Below are 13,655 nucleotides of genomic sequence, written 5' to 3'. Positions count from 1 at the left end.
CTGTGTAATTCTCAACAAAGTAGAACCACATTCAGATTCTATGGATGGTTAAGTTCATGGGAGTTGAATACAAATAAATAGGGAAATATACTTTGATGGGCGTAGAATTGAAGATTTTAGGGTGACCGACTAAAATCCCCAATTCGGTCATATTGTTTGAGTACTGAAGCGGAGATGTTAGCCCTCAAGCGAGGGGAATATGGGAGCTCCGAAGTGAAAGCTGGTATCCTCCCAGCCTAGCTACGGATTCAGTAAACAAGCATAGGATTAATCAATGTTCTTTATGTCTGGACCAAAGGGTAAAGAATAGGATTGCTCCTATTTGACACATATAATTTAATGTATCTCATTCCTTTACTTTATCCAATTCATTACATAAGAATAATAGTTTTTAATATCTCAAAATTCTCCAAACCAATTCATCCAAAAAGAGTTATCTTTAGAATTAATATTTGTATTTAGTTATAGTTACTATCTTTACATTTAACACTTGCATTTAGGAGTAGTTGCTAGATAAAACATCATTTTAATCGACATTCCAAACTAAGGACTAATTGTAGTAGACTAGGATTTGATTAAGGATCTTTTACCTAGCTTCCCTGTGGGATCGATAAAAGGGACTCCATTATAGCCCTATATTACTTGAGCGATACGTATACTTGCGTTTGAAATTGTGACTTTACAAAATCATTATAAATATATAAATCTGGGTTCATAAATTTAAGTATATATAAAGTCGCTGTCAGTCAACCATACTTGACCCTTCATATTCAACTCTTAATACAATCAATTTTTATTCAAGTGTCTAATAGTCTGGAATAATCTCTCTCATTTTCTTCATTTGGGTTAGTTTCCTAGGTAGACACTCACTGGGATTGAGACCTATTTAAGTAACCTTGGGCTCCTACTGATTCACGTAGGTTCTATAGGTTATATGGAAAGTTTAAGCATTAATGATCTCTCTTATATAAACAAAATTTTCATGAATTGAATATTTTTATTGAACTTTTCACATAAAATTACAATTATTTTTTTTAAATAAATCTTTTTTGCAGAGGCCGATGCAATGACACTTGTTTTATTTATTTTTTAATTTATTATTTATCTCAAAATTTTTAAATAATTGAGTTTTTCATGCATTAAATGTTCTCTCTCAAGTTTTCACCTACACATTGCAACTATTCTTCTATAGGCGAATGCATCAAAGCATTTTAGTCTTAAGTCTTGGGTTTAAATAAAACAAATTATGTAAATATCATTTTCATTTATTGAAAGCAATTACTATTTTCGGAAGCAATTGAGGCGAGTGATTCCATGCATGACACAATCTATTTTAAGATATGTTGGCTTAAAAAATGAATTGCATAAAAGCACATTCTCTTGTTCTTTAATTTTACTATTAAAAATTGTGATAATCCCGTTTTATTTGAAAAAATATTACATAAGGAATCCGCACGTAGAGTTACGTGCAAAGTCCAATGAAATCATGTCACACGTGAAAGTGAGAAAAAAAATCGGCCCGGTAACATAGGAGAATATTCCCCCAAAGTTATTCAGGTGTTATTGTATGTTATTCATGTGTTATTATATTCTAGGAATATTCCTGGTGTTATAATAACACAATAACACATCAATAACACTTGAATGATACACAATAACACTTGAGAAACATGAGAGGAATATTCCCCTGTGTTACCAGACCGATTTTTTTTCTCACTTCACGTGTGTGGCGTGATTTCATTGGACCCCACACGTAACTCTACGTGCGGAGTCCTGATGTAATATTTTTTCATTTTATTTAAGGAGCTTTTGCATACATAACGCATAATTTGCATCTATTTACAAATCTGACATCTAAACCTTCACATTTACTTGCATATCACATGTGATCTAACAAAACATAAAAATACCATATTTATTATCTTTTTAAAAGTGAAATAAGCCTTTTCATGCATATATCATCAAATTGGAAGGATAAAATGTTCAGTGTTGATGGTTCAACAAAGGTTTGAACTGAATGACATAATAAATATAAATATTAATTAAGTATGACCTAAATAATGAAATTAATGCAAAAATAAAAATAATGAACAAATTAATAACAATTAAGAATTGAAAATGGCCATAATTTAACGTACACATTTATTTTAACAACTTTAAATTTCAAATGAAAGGTGTAAAATTCTAAGTATAAAACTAATGGACCATTAATCATATTAAAATAAAGTCTTAATAAAAAATATATAATGTATATAAATAAAAGAATTGAGAGTTTCACACACATTTCTTAAAATAAAATTTACTTTAGATAAAAAAAATGACAATTAGAAAATATACATAAAACTAGAAATAATTTAATTTAAAAATGACACATTCAAACTTCATCTTCAATAAAGATCCCCACAAAATTTGTTTCTCCAACAGTTGTATGTCTATCAGCTCTTTTTCTGAAAGCTTCAAAATCATCACATTCAATATTTTTAATTGTAGCATCATTGAAATCTCCAACATCTCTACACATTGAAGATTTTTTTGTTATAGATGTGCAGTATGTAATAATCAGTTTCGGGAAATCAGATAAATTTTTTGATAAATTAAAATACACCCCAAATTTCGCACCTCACATTTCAACCGAAGAAATTTTATACAGCTCCACAAGTCACGTCAAATCGATTAATTTGATATAAAAGACTATGCATAAATTATAAGTAGGTTGGAAGATATAAAAATCAGGAGTTACAAGGTTAATTAAATTTAGTTAACCCTAAAAAATCACTTTTTTTGGTTTTCCACAACTAACAGTGCAATATAAGCATCAGAAGAGGCGAGATCCTCCGTCTAGAATCTCTCATTGTTCTTAGTTTTGCTCGCAGGAAACACTCCCTGCGTCCCACAGTGTCGCGGTCTACAAGAGGCAAGCGACACGTCGAATGCCGCTGCTCTCAATCCAAACTTCGAGATGAAATCGGTAAGTGTGAAACTCACTTTAGTCATATTCTAAGCATTTCTTTTCTTCCTCGAATTTCCATTTTGACATAGGCGGTCGTTATAGTGAAGACGAGGTTGCATGGAAAGCAACAAAATTAGCTTTTGAACTTTCATACGGGTTTTTAGAGAGAAATCAACAAAGCGAAGGGAGGAGTAAGCAAAGATAAAAAGAAAGAGGGAAGATGATTTGGCAGGATCTAAGAAGGTTGGTTGTGTGGAGAAGCCCATTTGAGGTATGAAAGTTATTTTTTGGGTTGAATTGCTTTATGACCCAAGATATTCTAAAATTCTAAGATATTTATAGATTCCAAGTTATTTGCACGAGGTGGCAAGCTCAAGGTGAGTGTGTGAAAGATAGTCGTAGGTGGCTCTGTAAATTCAGGTAAATTAATCCTATGCTCACTTAAGAAGAACAATTTGAATAAAAAAATAATTTAAATTTAAAGTTTAGTATTTTGTTATATATGTTAGTAATATTCATATAAAAGTTATCATAATGTCTAACTAGTTACCAAAGATTAAGGATCTAACGTGAGAATTGAGTTTAGTAATTACATTTTTACATTTCAGTAGTCTTGTTAATTTCAAAATATATATGGATTACATATATGCTTTAATTCAGTTTGATTTATATTATATCAGACTCTTCATATTGTTGGATAGAAAGATATGCATAAAAGATATGTATGAGTTGCAAGCTATATATGATAGACATGTTATGTAATATAGACTTGATATGAAAGATATACATGCTATAAGTGATATGCATATGATAAGAGATACGAATGATATGATCAGACTCTTCATATTGTTGGATAGAAAGATATGCATAAAATATATGTATGAGTTGCAAGCTATATATGATAGACATGTTATGTAAGATATATTTGATATGAAAGATATACATGATACAAGTGATATGCATATGATAAGAGATACGAATGATATGATAGATATGCATGATATAAGAGATGTGTGTGATGATTAGTTGCACAAAAGAGTAAGTTCACATATTTTTAGATGCATGATGAGATCTCAGAAGAATGTATGATGTGAAGAATTAAATAACTTATATATTAATACTTGTATGTGTAAGTTCAGAGGATTTCACCCACTAAGGTACAGGTAGGGTATAAGTGTACCCACACACGTAGTTTTTCTACCAAATGAGATAATTATGAGATTGGATCACTAATTGCTATGCTGATGAGATAATATAGAATATAAGCGAGTTGACAGAGTTTATCACCCCAGAGAATTATGATCTTTACATCATTAACCGCTATTCCTCGTGAGAATATTGGCCACGACATATAAGTGCCTTTCCACTCCATACAATTACGATATTTAGATTGTTTATTGTCGTGCCAACAATCTAATATCGGTCAAAGGTATGTTAGGTTTTGTTAATGGTGATCCTTAAAGAGATAGTTGTGTATGTAAAGAATATAAAGTAAAAGTAAATGCATGTATAAGACTTGAGTATTTTCATTTAGAAAATGTCATATTACATGCATTAGCATATATAAGATTTCTATAAAATTATGAAAGACAAACATATTATAAGATTTCTTATAGAGATATGAGGGATCATCATACATATTGATTTCTTTTTCTTGTGTTAATGTTGCTTAAAAGTGTGATTATTTCTAGGTTATCTTTAGATAATACATTATGTTGCTTTAATATTTTTTTTTGGTTGTAAGCTTTTGAACAAGATGAATAAAAGAGTATCAAATATATATAAGAGTCAAGAACAACAATTAGTAATGTACAAATTTATGCTTGTTAATTATATTCTTTTCTTTAGTGACTCTTTTATGAATATTTGAATATTAAACTATCAATGATAAAAAGTGAATAACAGAGATTTTATTTTCATCATCCGACTGTCCGTTCCCGCCGTAATTAATTCCAAGCTTCGGGCTGGGTCATGATACAGTATAAACAAATAAATAATATAAAATTTCAAATTAAATAAAATAAGCACTTACACTGAGTTTGCATATTTGATGCTATGTTGTGATTTCCAAAATATGGAATAACATCTTCTTTGTAAATTTCACCATCTAAATCATCATACTCAAGTTCAGGGGAGGTTCTTCATCAACTTCCAAAAAATCTATCATCTCAACACTTGTGTAATCTAAACTATCATAATTTTTTTTCATATAAAACGTAAATATAAGATTTTTTCAACTTTGTGTTAGTATGAATTAATTAAAATTATGCTATATTCTTCTTCAAAATAAATAAAGATATTACCCTATTCCTTAAGTTGAGGTTGTCTCTAACATATACGAGATAATTTAACCTTTGATGCTCTAAATTATTTCTTGGTTTTGCGTGCTCCAATACCATATCATTTATGCTTTAATAAATTGTGATTTTTTCTAGAAGCTTCTACCAAGTCATTACCAAGTTGTTCGGAGGGCTGACATCTTAGGAGCAACTATTTAAACATTAACTTTACTATTAATATTTTCAATCCTTGCGTTAGTTATTGTATTCCCTTTTGGGGTTGGGAGGCTACTTATCTTTTATCATTTCATATTTCCTTTCAATAAGTTAAGTTTATTGTCTTTTCTTCTGTTATATTAGTTGTTAAATTCTTATTTATAAAATGAAATAAAATTTACCTTAATTTGCTTTTTTTATTTATTATTTGTATACAATCATCTCTTTTCGTAATTACAAAATAAGTCTAATATAATAATCACGTTTTGTGTTGCCGGAGTGTACCATCGTTCAGACCCGAGATTTGACAGATAGATTATGCAAAGCCCAAAATCTTAAAAATTGAAATAAAAAAAAAGTTTAGGAAAAAAAAGTTTCGGCAATTATTGACAAAAATCTGATTAGAAACTCCTCAATCGTCACAAAAATAATCATAATTAATCAAACAAAATTATTACTAATATGCATAAATTACCTTTGTTCAAGGAGCTCATGACCAAATTTCTCTCAATAACTCCTGGCGCAATTTTATTTTCTTTCCAAAAGGTTTATGAACAACATGATAATAAACTTTTACAAGAATGCACTTGAAGAAAACCAAGTTAAATAAATTAACTTCATAAAGAAAATGATTATGATTATGAAATTAGTTTTGTCAAATGTTAGTAACATACAAGAGGGAATATATCAGCAAATTTCAATAACAGAATTGCACTCCACAAGCTAAGATTGCTAAAGTTTGACCTGACTATTTTCAAATTGAAATGAGTTTTTTCATAAAGCACCCATGACACAGAATTTACAACAAGCAAAATGCTTACAACCAGTTTCTTACCCTATCCCTCTCCTTCATTCCTGGTACTGAATTCCTGCTACTGACTTCTGCTCTTTGTTACTTCTAGTATGAGGATTTGTTCTTTGAGAAGTAGCTGTCTTTGTCGCTCTAGTCAGTCTTCCTGGCGCCTTGGTTTGATCTATTCTCCTCTTCCTATTTGTTTCACCTGGAAGTGACATTTTCTTTTCCATCAAAGCCATGAGCAACCCAATATTGTTCTCTGGCTCTCTTTCTATTTTTATGTCATGAAGGTTGGTCTCTTCATCCTTCAGAAAAATAGAACCCTTGGCTGCAATTGGCCTATTGACAGAACATGAGCTTCTCAGGATCATAGGATCAGTATCGCCTGTAGACTCTTCTCTTGTCAAGGATTTCTTTTCAGCTGAGTCTGTAATCTTTTTAGTTTTCATTAGTGTCTTTTCTTCCTTTTTTCTAGGCTTCTCCTCAAGATCCTTGACCTGGATATTGTAAAATTATTAATCAACTGTCAAGTGACAACTATAGTATCTTCCATGCGTATGAAACCGTCATATGATAAAAAAAAAATTCTACCTTTTGTTCAAGAAAACATTCATATCGTTGTCTCTCTCTAATCTTCATATCGAGATCATGAACCTTAATAATAGAGTGCACACAAGTAAGTAAACAAAAACCTGTGCTTGACAAAAAAGGAGAAAGAGTAGTGAACTGGCTCATAATTATTACCATCTGTTGAGCTATTAATTCTGAACGCTGGTGTTCTTTGAGCTTCAGATCAAGATCCCTGATCTTTTGCTGAAGAGTAATGGTCTCAGAATGTTCTTTCTCTTTCAACTTGTGCTCCAGCTCTTTTACCTGTGGAAAATGTGCCTTTGGTGGATGCATACTTTTTTCCATATTGAAAAACACAAAAAAGAAATGGTTGGTTCTTTTCAAATAACCTTATGTTGAAGTGCAGCACATGTTTCTTCCGTTGCCTTCAGCTTCTCTGAAAGCTGCATATTTTGCCTCTCTGAAAAGCTTTGAAGGTCCATCTTTGACTCGAGCTGGACTTCAAGTTCCTTGTTCTGCAACAAATTTAACGCACACAGATTTTAAGATTACAAGTATAAATTATGATCAGTATGGGTAGTTTGCTTTATTTATTTAAATGCTAATCAATACCTTTTCTTGCAGACTTCTGCACATCTGCTCTTTTCCTCTCACTTTGCTCTCGAAGGTTTGGAAGTTCTCCTCCAGTTTCCGCATGGACTCATCCTTAGATTTGCATTCCAGTTTCAGCTTGTCGATCTTCAAAACAGATTATAAATGATGGTAAAGTTATTGCAAAAACTATTGAAGAAGATTGAAATCCAGGAATTCCTTAACAGAAATAGAAAAAGATAAACCCCCAAACTCACTGTCTGTTTCAACTTCTGAAGCTCGCCTGTGTCAACCTGTTTTTTTGCAGGACCCAACTCAATTCCCTTGACTCTAGTTGCAAAGTTGAGCGAGCTAAGTGTCTCGCTCAAATCATTCTCTGTGGGACTTATTTGTACATACATTAAAGCTTTTGAATCACCACCTGTGTAATTCAAAAGTACCTAATGAATTTAGCAAAGGTATGGTTTCTAGCTGAATTCGTTGCTAGAGAGCTCTTGAAGTAAAAAGTACCTAATGAATCTTGCAGCAGATGCGTCAGTTTTGAATTCCTGTAAGAAACAGTGAAAGACTAATAAGAAAATGAATGAATCTAAACAAGAAAACTTGTGGCAAGTCTTCAGTTTGATTTCAACCTATAAGGAACGTGGCTGCTTTTACTTGCTAGGGCAGATATTACATCTCCAAGTGCTGAAAGCGATCGATTTATGTTCTGAGCCTCCTTGAGTCTTTCCCCCTGTGCATCAGTCTTTGCAAGCCTCTCACTGCCTGCCAAATCAACTAGCCAAAGCTTGCTCCGCGTGCATTCACCATTCATCAAGTTCATGGCCCTCACCATTATACAAAGCATACTGGAGAAAACGAATTTTTAAAAGAAAATATGAGAAAACTGATATCACCACTGAAAGGGAACATTAAAATGTCAAAAGCCCTGCGCACCAGTGAGATCTACTGCTATGCTCATTGACATTATTCGATCCAACCGCTCTGGCATTTTTACCAGCTTGTAGGACTTTCCAAATATCTGTTATGTTCTCAACTTTGGCTTCCACTATTCCTGGCACATGATGAAATCCTTCACCAGCTTGTTTTATCTCCAACCTTTCAACAACCACAAAACAAGATATTATTAATTTTAATCTTTCAATTTTTATTAAGCCCAAAAAAAATGAACTACTAAAATATAGTAACATAATTTTTACTTCTTTGATGATGGAGATGTTGCAAGCAGGTCCCTGATTTGTTCGTTATAAACCTCCAAAACACTGACAGAGATTTTATAATCAAACATCCCCTTTCTCTCCTCAGCAGTCTTAAATAATTCTTCCAGAGTTCTGTAGTTCACTCCTCTCTTTCGCTCAGTTCCCTCCATTGTAAATGTCTTCCCAGTGCCAGTTTGCCCGTACGCAAATATGCAGACATTGTAACCATCCATTACTGATACCACTAGAGGTGATGCATCCGCATACACATCAGCTGCTCATGGAATGATAAATTATTCAACAAATCAAGAATCACTAAACCCAATTAGTCTAGAGCCTTTTGGGGAAGCACTTCTATACAATTCACCCGCAAACTGATGCAAAGTTTAAAAGCATGTGCAGCTATCACAATTCAATTTGCAAATTTTGTCAGCCATATCCCAGCTATTTCAACATATTGGATTCCATCCAAATCTGAGAACACTTACATTGATCATCTTTTAGAGTGTAGACTCTGTCAAATTTGAAGGTTTTCTTCGTGGATCCTCCGGTGATGATTCCAAGTTCTCCATCCTTAGCCGCCTCAAAATCTACAACAGTGACATAGCCAGATGAGGCTTCCTCCCTATTCAGAGGGCGGCATCTGCAGAACACTCTGATATTCCCTGAAAGCAAAACAAAATGCACGCCGAGCAATTTAAGCAAAAATAATTAATCAAGCAGACCGAAAAAACAGGAAGTACCTGCCTTTTGTTTCCTGAAGTAAGTTGAATAAATTCTTTCCCTTGGTTATCTCTTCAGCATACTTTGATTTAAGATCATCACATTGGGCAACTGAATAAAAGAAGAAAGCCATGAGATGATACCGGGAGACAAATAATTAAGATCCATTGATATGATTTGATTCTATAGTACCCAAGGTTTTCACAGCAGTTATCATCTTGTTCAAATCGGGGATCGAATCGGCGCACTCATAAGCTTCAAGATATAGTTGCTGGTGCTCTTGTTTCATAACCTAAGACATTCACCATTAAAAGCAAATTAAAATTAAACAGCTTTTGTATGACTGATAGCATTAATGTTCCATGACATCTACTAAATCCTCACCTTAACTTTTCCATCCAAATCAGTAATTGTGGAAATCCACTTTTTCTGGTCATGTTCATACTTTTCACTAACAATTCTTAATTTGTCCATTAATGTGCCAAGGCTCATTTCTGACAACACATGAAACAACTCTTTTTCATCAAACTAAACTGTCTAATAGAGAAATACAACCTTGCATTGTCATATTTCGTTTACCTAAATTTTCTGTATGGAAAATCTTATTGTTGAGTTCCATTTTTAGCTCCTCTAATTGGTCATTTGTGGCTTTCTGTGACATCCAAGCTTCATGGCACTCATCAGACATCATCTTACATTGTGCAGTCAGCTCCTCTATTTTTTTCTCATATTTTGCAAGAAATTTTGAATTTTGAGCTCTATACTGCAACATGAAGAAAACATAAAATGAACACAATCTAATCAATGTAATTGTTTCTGTCTTTATAATTGCAGTAAACAAATTCAAATTGCTATGATAAACAAATCCTGACCTGAGTTGGAGAAATTTCTTGGGCATTGGCACACTTATTGCATATTATAGGCTTCAAAATCGCTGCAGTAAAAGTAAGTTGCAATAGATCACAAGTCAGATTATGTATTGACTCGGTATAGTTACTAATAAAGGGACGCAATTAGAGAAGATTATATCAGAACTTTTGCAGTCAACATAAAAGAATGCAGGGCTAGTACCTTGTAGCTTTGTAGCTTTCCTGATTGATATCCCAGAAACCATTGGAATTCCACTTCTTCCCTCAAATCTTAGAACTAACATTCCCTCGTTCAGCACAAAAACCCTAACATCAACTACCTGCAGAGGCTTATTTGCCCTGACGATAGCATACACATCAAAGTCTGATAATATCTGCAGTTCTCACAGAGAAGGAGGTGCTTCAGAAACATTATTGGAAGAAAAGGATAGAAAACAAAAGAGATGAGCAGGGATGAGTTTTTCTCTTGCCTTTTCATCTTGAACAAATACATCAAAAACCCTCATTCCTTTAGGTCCATTTGTGTAAACTATCTCGGCAAAGTGCAAATCAACAAAGTACTCTCCAGGGGGAAGATCAGAAAACCTGTAACAGAAGTTACCAAAACGTGCAGATTTATACAAGGACCAATAATCACCACCATCAACAATCATCTCATTAGTTTCAATAACATCTCCTCCTTCGTAAAATGAATCTCCTTTGAAATTAATTTTAGAATCTTCTGCTTGTATGAAGCCCCCACCAGCATTCACAAACAACAAATATTCGTCTGAAAAAGAAAAACAAAGATTCATAGATCAGCCAGTACTGATTGTAACCAAATTGAGTTAACAAAATTTCAGAAGATGGAATTGGCTGATAAGATGGGCAACAGTTGAACCCAAAAGATTAAGTTCCCATTTTGCACCTTTTTTTTGCATCTATTTTTCTCATTTTCTTTTTAAAAGATAATTAAAATGATAACAAAACAAATTTGATAGCATTTTTTTTTTTATTTAAAAAGCAAATGGTTTCATTTAAAAAGAAAATTTTAAAAAGTTTTCATTTTAATATTTCCAAGGTAGCATTTTTTCTCCAACTAAATATGGTTCCCATTCCAATTCAACCCCCCAACAAACTTTTTTTTATAGTTTTCATTAATTTCTTAAAAACTAAAAATGAGAAAATAAAGTTGAATAGGAATGGATGTACTGCTAGAATTCATCGGAGATGTACTGCGAGATTCATAGATCAGCCAATATTAAGAAAATAGAGGTTGAAAGTTGAATAGGAATGGATGAATTCATTCCTATTCAACTTTCAACATCTATTTTTTAGTTTTAAAAAAATTAATGAAAACTATAAAAAAAAGTTTGTTTACTTTTGATCATCAACTATGGACATCTGATTCTAGTTAGACTCCCAAAGATATCTGTCAGTACATCTCATTCCACTTGAATTTTGACGACTGTGATAATGCAATATGGCCCTCTTCTCCTAGCATAGCAGACCCTTTCTTATAAGCTCCCCCTGGCCTTCCCTTCCATCAGTACATCAAGCACATTCCTGTTTTGGTTGACTGGTGGCTCCTCCCACAATTTCACCTGCACCACCATCCCCAACTCTCCCAACACCATCACCACTCTACCTCCCAAAGAAATCTGTCAGTACATCTCATTCCACTTGACTTTTGATGACTCACATAATGCATCTCTATCTTGCACTATGGCAAGCTTCTCCTAGCTTAGCAGACCCTTTCTTATAAGCTCCCCCTGACCTTCCTTTCCATCAGCACATCAAGCACATTCATATTTTGGTTGACCGGTGGCTCCTCCCACAATTTCACCTGCAGCACCATGTCCAACTCTCCTAACACCATCACCACTCTACTTCCCAGCTTCACCTCTAGCTCCAACTCCTACATCCGAGTGATTCCACTAAAAATCTCACTACAAATTCTAAATTTGACATAAAAACTATTGTGTTTGATGATACACAACTTCCACCATCCCCACCACCATCATCTATACTACTTCCACCATCACTTTTACTCTAACCGCCACATCAAAAGGCTTTTTGAGTGATTCCTCAAAAGTCTTGGCCATAAATTCTACGGTTGATTCAAAAGCTATTGTGATTTTTAAAAAGAGAACAAGATTCATCTGATTGATGGAGAAGCTTTAAAGAATCTTGCATTGCCTTCATCAAGGCTAGATGAGGCTTTCGTTCAAATCATTGAGACCTCTTGTCAGCTCATCATGAGGGATGGCATGATTTTAGGAACACTACCCAGGCAAAGGAAGCAGGGAAATCAAATTTTTTCTATTGTTTTGAAATAATAAAGCAAAAAATCCCAACTTATTCTTTTATTTCATAATAGAAACTAAAAAAAACAAAAATAAAAAACTACATAAAAATTAATAATAAAAGTGATAGCAAATGACCCCTCAAATTAGTTAGGATCAGTACTATATATAAGGAAATAACTTATTTCAAAACCAATATCTCAACAAAATAATTAAGGTAGAAAAACATCCAGATCTAACCACCATATGCCAATTCCCTGTAATTTATCGCCATTCCTACAAAATTGAGGAGAGCATACCTACTTTATCACGCACAATCCACCTTTAATAACAAAATAATACAGAATACAAGAAAATAGAGTAAAATAACATTCTACTGCATGAATTAATAGTGTTTCAACATGACAAAAAATTATCTACTCAACAAAGCACAGCAACAAAAAACAGGAAGATTGCATCATAAAACAAAGGCATAATTGAGCTAGTGAAACCTTGACCATTTTTCAAGGAAAATGATCAAGCTCAACTGTGGGCAACACTAACCCTCTTGTACCAAACATATTGCACGAAAGGAAACGCTTTTTTAATCACACCCCAAATCCATTGGCTCAAATTTTCTGAGGGAGGAGAAATAAAATCTAGGTCATTAGGATGGTGAATACTATACGATTTTGATAGCTGCATAATCCATGAAAATCCAAGAACTCGTTTGCCCAGCTGAATGCCTTTCTAAAGCTTCAAAGATTTCTAACCTCAAACTAAAAGTAACAGAAGAAAGCTATGATTAAAAAATGATTCCAAATCTGTGCAATAAAAACTCTACAATAGCTGCAAAAAGTGAGTTTGGCCACACACATTCGAGATCTACAAAGAATATACTTGTATCCGAGCGAAGAAAGGGAAAGGGGGTTATTACCTCTGCTGTTCGTCATCCTAAATCCCGACTTAACGATCTTCAACTCAGGAATGCAGAGCATAGAATCAAAGACATCATTCGTGGAATCGATCTCCTCCATATCTTCTGCAAACCCTGAAGCAAGGCTAAGGGGGCCGAAACCTAGGGTTAGGGTTCTGGATTGAGGGCGAGATGAATCTCTTTGTTTCTTGCAAGCGACTTAAACAAAGCAAAAGCAAAATAACAAGTGGGTCTACTAGATCTTGGAACGGAAGTTCGCGT

At 33.5% G+C, this 13,655-nt stretch overlaps 1 protein-coding gene across 1 annotated transcript; it reads right to left on the bottom strand.

The window, feature by feature from the left end:
- Window positions 1–6,294: 6,294 nt before the first annotated feature.
- Window positions 6,295–13,655, bottom strand: LOC110027917 (kinesin-like protein KIN-14E). The gene is made up of 19 exons (XM_020729563.1): window positions 13,395–13,655; window positions 10,664–10,962; window positions 10,396–10,567; window positions 10,197–10,258; window positions 9,904–10,087; window positions 9,709–9,818; window positions 9,517–9,616; window positions 9,349–9,435; window positions 9,090–9,266; window positions 8,602–8,875; window positions 8,339–8,500; window positions 8,035–8,250; window positions 7,913–7,950; window positions 7,660–7,823; window positions 7,424–7,549; window positions 7,201–7,326; window positions 6,986–7,114; window positions 6,833–6,895; window positions 6,295–6,738 (listed from the first exon to the last, which is right to left on the bottom strand). Exons 1-19 carry the CDS (start codon window positions 13,492–13,494, stop codon window positions 6,295–6,297), a joined length of 3,033 nt encoding a protein of 1,010 aa, XP_020585222.1. The 5' UTR covers window positions 13,495–13,655.

The sequence above is a fragment of the Phalaenopsis equestris genome, unplaced genomic scaffold, assembly GCF_001263595.1.
Source record: "Phalaenopsis equestris unplaced genomic scaffold, ASM126359v1 Scaffold000468, whole genome shotgun sequence".
In the NCBI taxonomy this organism is placed as follows: Eukaryota; Viridiplantae; Streptophyta; class Magnoliopsida; order Asparagales; family Orchidaceae; genus Phalaenopsis; species Phalaenopsis equestris.
Note: the sequence above shows the minus strand (reverse complement) of the source record. Positions and strands in the feature narration are given on the sequence as shown.